General features: G+C 35.0%; 1 protein-coding gene across 5 annotated transcripts in view; it reads left to right on the top strand.

The window, feature by feature from the left end:
* arhgap24 (Rho GTPase activating protein 24) overlaps positions 1 to 13,948 on the top strand; it is a 136,331-nt gene that overhangs the window by 106,361 nt on the left and 16,022 nt on the right. For 4 of the 5 annotated variants that reach the window (XM_088628884.1, XM_088628883.1, XM_088628885.1 and 1 more), the window contains one exon: positions 12,085 to 12,207. In XM_088628884.1, the coding sequence (XP_088485010.1) occupies positions 12,085 to 12,207 (123 nt within the window). Of the gene's footprint in view, positions 1 to 3,547; positions 3,701 to 12,084; positions 12,208 to 13,948 lie in introns of those variants that run through there. The other variant, XM_088628887.1, reaches the window with a different exon arrangement.

Raw genomic sequence — 13,948 nt, 5'->3', positions numbered from 1 at the left:
GTCATTGTATTATTTTTTTGCAAAAGACTTTGTGAAAGTCTTGGACTGTGTGTTTTGCTAGTTTTCAGATGATGTCTTGAATTCCTGGTATGAAAATGTGTAAATCCACTTGAGGTATGAGGAGTTGATGAGAATTCCTATCTTGTTCCTCTTTACTGACTAGAGGGTCTATTCAGCAGTTTACTATAAGAATGTATCTTTCAAGAATGCCCCTTACTTAATTTAATTTAGTTTAAATCTAGGACTGATTAAATGCTTTAATCCATACAGTCTGCTGTATTTAATTTGTTTTCATGCCTGTCAGTTATCAACCAAAGTAGTGCAGGCAGGGAACTTGCTTAAAACTTTTGAAAACAATCCAAGAACAATACACTGTATTTGATACTACTGCATCATCACCATATTAAATTTCACTGTGGATTATTTATGGTAGTACCTGTACTCTCATATAAAAGAAAGGGTTATTTTTTCTTATCCAGCAGTTTGGCTGTTGCAGCTAATTATTGTCATCAAATCAGTCTCTGCTGATTTATTTAGTCTTAATTGTTTTTGAAAGTGGCATCTTGTAGTTTCCATCAAAAAGCATTAGGGATGAATGTTGGCTGAATGGGATGAATTATGAATTAGGGATGAATCATTGTATGTGTAAGCCTTCAGCTTTTCATACTGTAGGTTTAGGGAATTTTTTTCTTGGTTTACTACAAGTCCGATGTTACTATAGTCAGAGGACAGTCTGAATAAATCTGTGGTGTATACAACATAGCAGGTTGAAAATACAGAAGTTGCCAGTGTTTAACAGTTCTTGTCATTATCATCTCTCATTGCTCATTAAAAGACTGTAGAAGACTTTCTATACCAGACAGAGCTCTGTGCAAATGGGAGTATTATCTACACATTAAGTAGGTACAGTACTAACAGAACCCATATCTATTAAAATTGGAAAATCGAAGCTTCAGTAAGGGAAGTCAGTTTATAAATATATGATGCTTATAAATGTTTTACATTAATCCTTGTTTTGATTGTAAAAGAAAACTTCTGTATATTAAGAAAGTGGGGAATCCACTACATACATAAAATAATATTTTGTCTTTGAATAGAAAATGATTGTATGTTTTAAAGGACTTTTGTGTTTGTCTGTTTCTGTTAAATTGCTCAGAAAGTCATTAAGCAAAATGTATTTATTGTTTATATGTAATTCCCTTAAGATAACATTTCAGAAATATAATTGGAATTCACAAAAGAAGCAGTTTAAGGATACAGAAGGTGATTTCATTTATTTCCCAAACTGCATCTTAACAATTTCAATTCAATTTAATTAGATCTGCTTTCTGAGCTGCAATCCTTATTTCATGATTAATAATTAAACCAGCACAAAACTAACTCATTTAAAGGCAATATCAGAATAATATAAACAACTGGCACTGGCAAATCATTATTTGCAAAGTATTGAATCATATTATCATGCACCAACTGCACAATGAAGCAACACCTAGAGATTTTGTTTGTATTATGAACAAGTTTACCTGATTCTGTCATTGTCTTACTTGACATTAAGATATTTTTAATTTTCCTATGAAATGTTTTAATTCTATGACTTTTAAGTTGATGTCAGTGAAACACTGATTTTGCATGAAACCAAAATGCCATAAAACACATCCATCTTCGTGGTTTTCCATTCAAACAACTGGAAGTTAACCCAAGAAGGAATCACGAATCGGACAAAAAATCAGACTTACTTTTTTTATATAATACAGCCCCCTACCAAAAGTCACAATGTTTTTTTTTTTTTTAGTTTTCTTAAAAGAGAATTGCTGTTTTTCCTCCTTTTTTGAATTTGCCAATTGTATCATCGGATTTTGGTTTTGCAGTAATGAACCCCGTACGGACAAAGAGAGAATTAGGAAATTCATACAGACTATTCCTACTACCCCCCTCTCCAGGCATCGGAACATTAATCTTTTCTGCATCACAAGCTCGGAATGACAAGCAGTGATGTGTGTCCCTCACTGAATTCCTGTTGGGCCTAGGAAGCTACAGAAACTGTTATTTCACTGAACACCAAGAAAGTGCTGACTAAACCTAAACCTACTCCCCAACAGCACTGAACCCATTGTATAATACTACTTGAAGAATCCTGATCCTAGCCTGCTAGTAACATGATCCAGGCTCCATGTCATGATGATGACTTCAGCCTGCTCTTGTAGCATTGCAGCCTTTAACCAGTTAAGCCAACAATGGGACTTTTAAAAGCTCATCTTCTGCTCCACTGCAACAATTTTCACATTAAATTTCAGTCCACCTAGCACTGTGACAGATTTGTATTCTCAATAACACTAGTCATTTTCAAGCTCATAAATGTTTCAATTTAGTGTATGTATGTAGAGTGTGGCAGATGGCTGCCTTGCTTTCAACTTTTTGGACACGTTGTTGCTATTTTATTAAATTAAAATTGACTTGCAGGCTCAGGGAATGGTGCGAGGCTGTCTCTATTACAACTGGGCAAGAAAGTCGATGTAATCAACTTATTCAGGGTTTTCTGAGAAGAAATGACTGTACCTGTTCTGTATACAGACAAGCCTGTTAGAGTGTACTGTCAGTGAATTGACAGACGTAAAGCCACAAAGCCTCAATGCAAATCGAATTCATAAAGAACTGCAGTCTGTTGGTACAGCATTCTCCATGTCTCCATTAACAAGGAGAGTAATTTGCCTATGACTTTTAGACCTTTCCATGAATGTTAGCATCATTGGCTTTTCAAACTAAAGTCTATTTTATGAAACAGTTGGTTCCAGAACAGTTAGGCTCATGACAGCCATGTCAAGGACTTAATTTAGAAGATCTGTCATCGTTAGAAAGAGATGTAGGTTTTGCTACAAATAGAACAGCATTTAGATGATTTTGCAAACTTCTAATGGCAATAAGCTCAACTCTAAGAGTGACTAAAAAAAAAGGCATTTACATGTATAGGAATGTGAATTTAGTGATTTTTCTGATAATATATTTTTCTGCCGGTAGTGATTTATGTTTGAATCACTTGATTTTGGATCTTCTTAATACCTTAGACAAAAGGAAATGACTGCAAAGAGTTATGATAGCCCCAGGATACTACTTTGGTGAACTTTGGTGAAGCTCTAGCTGTCCAAAGAGTAAAATGGAGCTTTATATCAAGTGAAAGTCTTAATAAATAGACCTGTCACTGAGCTAATATTTAAATAAGTCTCACAGAAATGCATAGGGGATTGTCTGGTCTTCACTGCCTGCCACCCTATTTGGTCATTTATTATTTCTCCCTGGTGCTGTACTCGTTCTCACAAGGTTTTCAGTCTGTGCTAGTCCCAGCTGAATGCCCAGGAGGTGTGGAGAGCGGAGAGACGAGCTTGCAAGCAGTATTAATTAGAAAATATCCTTAAACACCTCCTTCCCTGTGGTGAGCTCTCTGCACCAAGCTTTTCCATCTGAATTTTGCAGTGCTGTTGCTGACAGCTCAGTCTCTCCACTCTCAATGGTTCAGTTCAAAAGGGGAGGGGCCTGGAATGCTCACTAATCCCATTGTCTGGCAGCTGGTGTATGAAGCTTAACCCAAGAAGTGGCTCGTGGATGTTTTAACGAGGCTGAGTTTGTGGAGAAGAAGGACTTCCCGTGGCTATTAAGCTGAAACGTACAGTACCCCATGTGACTGCTCCTTGAGTGTTTGACAAGGGTCAGTATAGCAGGCTGTTTTTTTCCTTTCTTAGACTTTGAAGCAATGGGTGCTAGTGTAATGCTGATGAAGTATAAGAAAGCAATCATTCTGGAGACTGACTAATTTTGAAACGCTGAGCTGTACAGTTCTAAAAAACAGATTGTCATGCTGAAAATTCTGGTGCTGAGCACAGCATAGTGTTTACTTTAAAAGAAGCCTATAACAGCATGTACTGTAGGATGTTCTTTGAAATTAGCAAAAATGTGTGTGAGAAAATGTGCTATTTTCTGTTTGATGATGTTTTGATAATGCTGACTTATATTACAAGAAAATTTAAGAAATATATCCATATTCTGGATATAATGTACTCTATTTCTGTATATACAGTAGATTAAGTGAAATATTTATTTTGTTTTATGTGCTATGACTAGTTCTCCAGGTTGCTAATGATTTGTACGATTGAGAACTGAAACAAAACCTTAATTGCATTATTATTATTATTATTATTATTATTATTATTAAAATCCATTCATCCTCTACTGGATCAAATGATCACAGTTATTCATTGTGATGCCTTTCAATCCCAGAAAGCTTAATTGCTTAACTCATAACCAAAAAGTGAAACTTCAAGGCATCAATGCTCCTAATAAAAAGTAATGCTGCATACTGTATTAGAGAAATTTACTGAGATAAATTTCTATGAGTAACTTGCTTGCTTTTTTAAACATAAAAGCTACCATCTTATTCCAAGTGATTTGTTCTTTGCTGCTAACAAAGGCGAGAACAGAACTGCAGGCAAAACTTAAATTACATTGTGTGAAAATGCACTGAAGAACTTCATAATTATTAGTTAAAAAAGATGTGTTAAATCACATTTATTTTGCCCTTGTAAAAAATGTTGGCATACCTCAATACTGTACAGTAATTACTGTCATTTAAGAAGGTATGGATACTTGATATTTTTTTACACACAGTAGATGTTATTTCAGGAAGATAAATGTATTTCCCATCTTCAGTGAATATCTCTCAATCTTCACCACCCCACAGAGAATACAATGTGAAAAAACACTAAGAAAAGGTACTGTAATTATGACAGTAACCTGTTCTTACACAAGGGATATTATTAATCTAAATAATGGATAGTCTTTAAACACTGTCTGAAGCAATTATTAAATGCCATCAGGGCAGTTTAATTACTAGGCTTCAGCAAATTCTTAAACAGCATGGAGTTAGTTTGGGATCCTATATGCATAATAATCTCACTTGTGATACACACATTATTTGATTTTTCTCTTTTTAATTATTTTCTATTATTATTTTCATTAGAATAACAAGTTTGTATTTAATGTATTTTTGAAGAAAGTCAAAATCCTACTCCTTAGAAACAGTTTGGACACAAATTCCATAGAAAATTAATAAATGATGAATAATTTACAACATTCATGAAAACATTCAATGTGGCTTATAATGGTTTTAAAATATTTTGGAATTTAAATGATGAATTTGAGCATCATAGAAACATACAGTAAATTTCACCACAGAAACAGGAAAGGCACTTGTTACCTCTTCTGCTTTGCTATTGACACATTTATCAATGGTGGAGTATTTTGTAATTTATGGGTTGTCTTTGAACACTGAATGTTAATCTATGAGACCCCAGAGACACAGCAAGTCAATGTCTTATCAAAGAAGGTTAATGATTCCGTAGAAGATGGATGTTTCTCTGAAAGCTAGATCATCCCCACTGAGATCAAGAGTACAGAAGTAGAAATCACTAGTGCTATCCAATAACTACAGCATCAGGTAAACATACTAAGAACATCACCTTAATTTACTACATTCATTTGAATTAAAAAAATATTATTTAGCATAAATGTGTATGATTACATATCAGATTTATTAATAATATAATCTGGTGATTTTTTTTAATTAACTGCTTTCAACTATATTTTTGTGTTTTTTATCACAGCTTCATAATTTATGTTTTCTTTTTCTTCTTTTTTTTCTTATGCTATTTGAAGCAGAAAAATCCTATAAGCTCTCCTTTGCTTTGGATGTCTGTTCCAAATATACATGGATAGTAAATAACATGTTCATTTTCATTGAAAATGCTTCACACCTTTAGCACCCTTTAGCACAAAAACATTAATTTAAAAATGTGCATGACATTCTGTTGTTCATAACAAGAAATGAAAAAGAAACATTTCTACTAATGTGGCACTAAGGTAGTGTTGATTTTCAGCTTTGCAGCCAAAATAATCTCTTGTCTTATGGGCTTCCTTAACCCTACTACAGTATCTGCATTTTGACCCCCAGATACAGTACATAAACTAATGAAAAGGAATGTAATGAGACAATTCTATTAGTAGTCTTTAAACTTCTGATGTTAGACTCATTTGCATTTTGAGGAGAGGAGATACCACCTGTGGCAGCATTTCTGCCCAGCTGCTCTCATTTATATACAGTACTGTCCTGTGTATATAAGAGACTCCTACATTCTATGTGGTAGCGTGTCTAGGGATCTGATGATACCAATAACCCTGCAAATATTTTTCTTCTTTAGTTTTCCTAACATATGGGAATTCACACCTCACTTCATTCTGCAGTAATATTGTTTTGAGACTTCTACTGTCACTTGTCAATTTCTTGTAAAGGGTTATTATGGTCAGTTCGATGCCTCCCTTTTCAGTTGCAATTCATCAGTTAAAAGGAGCCTCTTTCAGCTGTGTTTTCCCGCTGAATTAACATTTCAGTCTGCTTATTAACTTTTAATTCTATGAGCCTGTGTATCCTGTAAGGCCTCAGAATTACTGTGCCATGCCACTGCTCTGAGGGCGACTGTAAATTTATCAGGCTGTTGGGCCAGAAACCAGCATTTCACCTGTGCATTTCCTGAAGTGTGAGCACACATATACTGTACATAAGAGGAGTGTGGTCATTGACTAAATGGGGAAGAGAATTAGAAAAGCCATGAGTTGGAACACTGAAACTCCAGGCACAAATAACAGTACCTTTCAATTTCCTTACAAATTGTCAAAACCTGTTTTTTAACCTCTTTCAGAGTTTCTCCATGCCCAAGCATGGAGTTCCCAAACCAGTGAGATATAAACCAGTAAACTGACATGCCTTGTAGCATCAGTAGTTCCTCCCTCCCTGCCTCAATAAACTTGATGCAGACATTTCATTTTTGACACCAGCATATGAACTAGTGTTCTTAACTACCTATTTCAAGGTGCGGCTTAGAAGGAGATCATTAGTTGAATCAGGAACAAGTAATAGGTTTATTCCATGCTGAAAAGAGAAGAAAGAAAACACAAAGTTTTTCAATGGTGAGGTCAACCTGAAGAAGGCTCCACAGCCGAAATGTTTTGTTTTCTTTCTTTTCTTTTCAGCATGGAATAAACCTATTACTTGTTCCTTTGCAGCTTCTGCATACTGACGCAGCTACACAGCTGAACTAATTAGTTTCATCAGACTAATTACAAAGGCCAACCTAGAGGCCATGGTAACCTAGTTTCTTTGCACAACAGAAAATAATCTAGGATACTCATGGGAGTGTCATCAACAGACACAGATTCATCTCTAACTGGGCTTTCTGTCTTGTTAGCCACACCCTTGTTGCTTCTATTTCACAGTCCAATACTCACATTCACAGCACTGGTTAGAGCCTACAGTATGTTTCTTTTTGTGACCTATGCAGCCAGTAGGTTGTCCTGACTTTCATAAGGGCTTCCCATAACAAGGAGCAAAAATATATTATTTTTTTAAGGATGAGAAGGTAGGCAACTCTGCTGTTGGAGGGCATGCAGTTGGTGACCAGTCAGCAGTAAGCAAGTTTTTTTTTTATTATCAATGTATCATTGAAAGCAAATCTCAAGCAGCTTTACATTAGCAACATCCTAGCAGCATACTGGTGGTCGCTGACCAAAAAAACCCCAAACATATGTGGATTTGTTGTTATGAATCCTACATAAAATAAACAACTCATTTATATTATGAAATATTTGTGAGGGAAAAAATCAACTTTCTTAATAAAGAGACATGATGGATCAGCTCTTCTGAGGGAAGAGTATAGATACACAGGTGAGAGAAATTAGAATCCAATCTGTTCTTGTAGTAGTGTTGGCCTTGGCAAAGAATGGCCTTTATAAAGAAATAGGAGACACACACCAAGCACTTTTGCATTTAAAGGTCAGATGATAATCTCACAGTTGCTGAATTTATATATTTTTCTATAAAACTGAAAATAACACTAAAGGAAAGATCAATATACTCTATAATCTAAAAGAAAGATCAATATACTGTATAAACTGTGTACACATGGCTGTTGTGGAACAGCGGTTTTGGCAGAAGGCTTTTGCTTGAACAGTATTCTTACAGCGTAGAAATGTTTTAGTATTTATTAACTCCACCTGTCCCTCATTTTGCTGTGTCTGACACAACACACATGAAAAGTCTGACAAGTCTTTGTATGCAGCACGTTCCATCCTGAGACTAAGTGATGCACTGTAAAACCTCGTGGACTTTAGACTCCTGTTGAAGTTCTCTGTTTTGAAAGTCTTGGATGGAATATAGTGTACTATATATAGAGTTGTGTTTTTTGAATACCACTTTATAGTGATTATACTGTAAATCACAAATCACCCAGTTCAGACAATCTAAAAAAATTAACATATTTCATCATGATATAACTTCAATAAGTTCCTAAAGAAGACTTTCAAATGCCAGATAGCATATGCACTGTATACAAACCTTCACCCAGTCTGAATTTGTTTATCTAAGATATTTTAAGATTAATGCTAAGTTCAAACCTTTGACATTATCTAAACCATATACAGTATATCTGCCTGAAGGTCTGATGAACTGAAACTCAGTGGAACTACTGTACTAATTATCTGACTTGAAAGAAAGACAAAATATAATGTAATAAAATAATAGCACCTACTTGAGATTACAAAATATTTTAAAATAATTATAACATGTGTACATGTGCTTGTACAATGACAAATTATTCTTGTAGTCATGGAGTTAAACTATTATTTTATTTAGAAAGGTCTAATTTGTTTTAAAATTGTCTGTTTAATGATAATGAGGCTAGTTAAACACAAGAATGACTATAGTATATGCACTTCGAAGGTATAATCCAATGCAGATAAAAGAAAATATATTATTAAAATATTTACATATATATTTACATCTATATAAATATTTACATCTCTCTAGAAGCATGTTATTTTTTATGGGGAGATGGGACATTGTAATGTCAAAGAGAACAAGAGATATAATAAAAATGGTCAATACTGTATGTATATTTTAGAATTCCCTTGACTGTTGATCATCCTTGATTTACAGTATATTATGCAGAAAAAATACATCTTTTTTGCTGACATGGTTATTCTCCAACAAAATCATTAAAGACTACAAATTCCTTTGAGATACAGCATAAAGCTGGAGTACATTACACCATCCTCTTGAATAATTTATCCAGATAGCCAATTACTAATTAACCTGTTCATCTCTGTATTATTTTAAGATGAATCCATAAAGATCTTCAGATCAACAATGATACACACAATCAAAGCAATTCATTAGTCCTGTTCTTTTCTGTGCAACACAGCTACAAAATTACTAAATGACTATAACAAGGTTTAGACAATATTTATTTTAAAATTATCACTTCTAGCTTTGTAAATTCTGAAAGTTAGTTTTTTCACATATGTCCCTATAAAATTAACTCTTGCATGCAGGATTGTTTGCTGTTTTATGGGGCAATGAAATAGCATCTGGTTAAGTACTTTGCTTGTTTTTTTATTTCTTAACTTGTAAAATACAGTGGTAAGCATGTGCCTTAGAAAGCACGAGAAACACTGGCTATAATGTGTAGATTATTCTCTATTGTGTTTTGGGTATTAATGGCTGAATAATGAAGAGAATGAACTCCTCTTTGAGTTGTGTGCTCAGTGGTCCTGCTTCCTGACTGTTGAGTAACTTCCTGTCACTTTTCTGCCAAACTGGGCTACAATGTGACGTGTTTCTTTTTAAGCACCATTTGGCTTGTGAGCAATTATCATCTGAAATCCTCAGAGATGTCTGCTTCAGATTATGAATTAGTTTTATTTTTAAACTTGTATTGTCAAAGCCTCAAAACAACATACATTTTTGTTGCCAAGACTTTCTGAGGTGTATGCCTTAAGAAAGTCCCAAAATATAGACCACATATAGTTTATTTACTGGCAAATTTCACCTTTGCATTCTCTTACTACTGTAGAATACCGTATTTGCACATGTGAGTACAAATATGGACATCAATGTAAATCCATCAGTGAGGATGTCATATAAATTTTCTCCTTTCTTTAATTCTGCTGAGTCCTAACCAGCCATCAGTGTTGCAGGTCCCGGGCTTCTATTGGTCTATATTTTGCACATTCCAACTCATCACAGACTTTAAATGTATTTTAATCTGAATTTTGGAGCTATGGAATATTTTGACATTTTGTCTCCACTCAAATATTCTTTTGAGAAATTAATATATTGTTTCTCTAAGTACATAATGTTTTTTGAGTTTATTTGATCTTTCAGACACTTTAAAATCATTTGCAATATAGCTTTATTATAAGAATTATTTTAAAGTATTACTTCTAGAAGCTGTAATGTAATTTTGGTTTGTACAACTACAGAGATACAACTTAAGGGATTGTTGTAAAAGTTACCAGCTTTCAGTTCAAGTTACGAGTCTACTGTTACTCACACAGTGCTTTCATGTGCTACAAGCCAGCAGCCATATCACCCTGCAACTCACAACTGGCAACCCACTGAAGCTAAGAAGTGTGAGCCTGGTCAGTACCTGGATGGGAGATCTCCTGGGAAAAACTATGGTTGCTGCTGGAAGAGGTGTTGGTGAGGCCAGCAGGGGGCACTCACCCTGCAGTCCATGTGGGTCCTAATGCCCCAGTATAGTGACGGGGACACTATACTGTAAACAGGCGCCGTCCTTCGGATGAGACGTAAAACCGAGGTCCTGACTCTCTGTGGTCATTAAAAATCCCAGGGTGTTTCTCGAAAAGAGTAGGGGTGTAACCGCTGTCCTGGCTAAATTTCCCATTGGCCTTTACCAATCATGGCCTCCTAATAATCCCCCTCTATGAATTGGCTTCATTATTCTCCTCTCCTCCCCACGGATAGCTGATGTGTGGTGAGCGTTCTGGTGCACTATGGCTGCCGTCATATGGCTGCCAGGTGGATGCTGCACATTGGTGGTGGTGGAGGGGAGTCCCCATTACCTGTAAAGCGCTTTGAGTGAAGTGTCCAGAAAAGCGCTATATAAGTGTAAGCAATTATTATTATTACAAATATACAAAAAGAGAACATCAGTTTTCCAAAATGTAGAAAACATGTTTTAGAAGGAATTATCAACCTGTTGAATGGAGACCATACTGACATTTGTGTATGTTGACATATGTATTATGATTGCACAAAATGAATTATGACTATTGGCATACTTTGCATTTAGAAAAAAAGTACTTTAAACTGTTACATCTGTTACAGCTTTAGATGACTGAGGAGTGTCTCTTAGATTTTAGATAAAGTTTGTGACTCTTGGAAGAGTAAACACTTCTAACTTCAAAGCTGAGAAGATGTTTGCTGAGGGGGTGGGGTGAGTCCGGAGGAGTTGGGACTTGAAGCTTGGGCCAGGCGAGAGCCCTTACTTCATGATCATCCAAATCTAATCTGACTGTCAACGAAAGCTGTGCCAGAGTACAAAGAATTCATGTGCCTCTGATTATACCAGCAGCTCGGGTATATTGCTAGAAAATCACTTACAAGTTGGGGGTTATGAATAATTATTTTACTTATTGACTAAGCCGCTCGGTCAAATCCTGATTTTCACCAGTTTCGCAACCCACCATTTGTAACAACATCCATTATAGGAGAATTGAAAAAATGTTTGAACATTCATCTAAGCAACACTTATTAAATCATAACAACAATGTGTTTTGAAGAAAAGAATACACTTCAGTCACTACAAGAACATCCTTCCCATTTTGCCTATATTCTCCTTTAGGTTTTCAGTTGTGAATATAATTAGACACTGAGCAGGAAGTATCTCAGTCTTTGTTTTTCAGACACCTTGCAGATGTTATGAATTGTTGTGAGAAACCTAATGAGACTTGGAGGCTGCAGAGCCAAAAGTCCTCATCACAGAAAACACAGTGTAACATTGTAATACCAGTAAGATTAGTGCTAGTGATATTTAATTGAATAGGATAATGTGTGATTTTTGTATTAAAATCCTTCTCTTTTTTTTTTGCCCTGTTCCTGACTGGGGAGGTTATCAGTTGGTGCTTCACTTGTTTTATGATGCCGCTGTAATGATAATAAAAACTCTTGTGCCTTTTCCTCAGGGGCAGATCGGGAGCGGATGACAGCCAATCATGAGACCTACCTTCTTATGGCCAGCACCCAGAATGACATGGAGGATTGGGTGAAGACCATCCGCAGAGTCATCTGGGCTCCTTTTGGTGGAGGTCAGTCACCCGCATCATTGTTTGCACAATTCAAGGGATGAATGGAATTTGCAGTTACAGAACAAATGTGTCTTTTGTTTCTTCTTCTGTCTATATTTGTATTCTATGTAAAATGGGAGGAGCAGTACTGTTGATCTTTGACAAGTGCAGTGGACCCAAATTCTAGTCCTATGGAGATAAGGTACCTTACAATGTAAGGTCTGAGAGTACCAAGGAGACTAAGCCTATATTTTGGGTAGTTGATAAACTTAAATTTTATTTGTTTTATTAAATGTATATCTTATATGTTTATATGGTTAATTATAACCTATCAAGAGTATTGACTTCAGATCTTCTACTTCTTTGGTCATGAATTGTCAGGCTTTCCAAAAACAAATATCACATTTTAAAATAATTCTTATGTATTAGAGAGAAACTAAATCAGAGGAACACTTTGATCTATGACTACTAGCTACAGAAGAAGAGAACAACACGAAACAAAAAACATTGTTTTGAGTTTCAGGATAGGGAAAACCTGTTACTGTGTTTGTCTTTAAAATATGTTAATATGTAAGAGAGTGACAATATTTCTTAGGAAGAACTATCAGGAGGTAATAATTAACTAGTGGTTGCACCACAGATCTACTGTACTGTAACACAGTACATGTGTAACACCTCAATAATAAAATGCTTTACTTTCAGTGAAACTGGCTAGAGTTCTATCTCAGGTGCCTAGGGTAAGCAACACCTGTTTATGTCATTTGTACTTTAACTACTTAATTAGAAGTTCAGATTCCGTATTACTTCCAAAAGTAATTTGGCAGTAATCTGGAACCTATTTAAAAGTAAATTGGTATTGTTACCAAACATTGTCTTCACTGCCTCTTCCTGAGTTTTGGTGTATAAGATCTTCTCTGGTGTTAAGGATTTTGCTTAATCCTTGCTCTCATACATTCTGGACAAATTGCTTTTGTACTCTATTTTCCCTAACAGATATATTCTATATTATTTGTGAATAATGTATGGTATACAGTTATATGGAAGGACTTATTTATAATACTGTATCTGTATTTTCCCAATATTTAATTTCTTGCATGCTGCTTATCCTATTATTTGTATTCAGAGAGAAATAGTGTTGTTTTGGTTGTGCTTGCATAGTTTCTTCCCATAATAACCATGATGGACAGGAAAAAAAGAACTAACTGTGATGAACAATGAGGGAAAGAGTATTGTGCTGTGCTCGCAGTTTATCAATAGACTGGAGTTTATTCAGTCTGCACGGCATTGATATACTTATACTGTATAGTTCACTGCTTCATTTGTTCCCTTGCAGATTTTCTGAAGAGTTAGGCCAACATATAAAATTATAAGCAAAAACATCAACAGAGATTCAATAAGTCTACATTGGGGAATGAAACAAAAAATTGAATAAAATTGGGAAAGAAAAGAAAGGAAAAATTCACAATAATAAAAATGTGCTCCTTAAGATACAATTCTAGCATGTAATTAAGTAAAAATCACTTTTTAAATTAAAGCATGAAGTGTACGTGCTGTTTTGGAGCAGACATTATATGAAACATTCTTAGAAAAACAGAGAATCAGCTTAATCTAAATCTATTACAAATAATATATTTGTATATACAATATAAACATACAATTAGAAGATTTAATTTTTTTCCTTTAATAAAGCACAGCATTACATCTTAATTACAGTTGCTGTTTATTATTGAAGGAGAACTGCAGTCCCAATTTCTCAGACCAG

The sequence above is a fragment of the Lepisosteus platostomus genome, chromosome 4 (genome assembly GCF_059453375.1).
Source record: "Lepisosteus platostomus isolate fLepPlt1 chromosome 4, fLepPlt1.hap1, whole genome shotgun sequence".
Lineage (NCBI taxonomy): Eukaryota > Metazoa > Chordata > Actinopteri > Semionotiformes > Lepisosteidae > Lepisosteus > Lepisosteus platostomus.
Note: the sequence above shows the minus strand (reverse complement) of the source record. Positions and strands in the feature narration are given on the sequence as shown.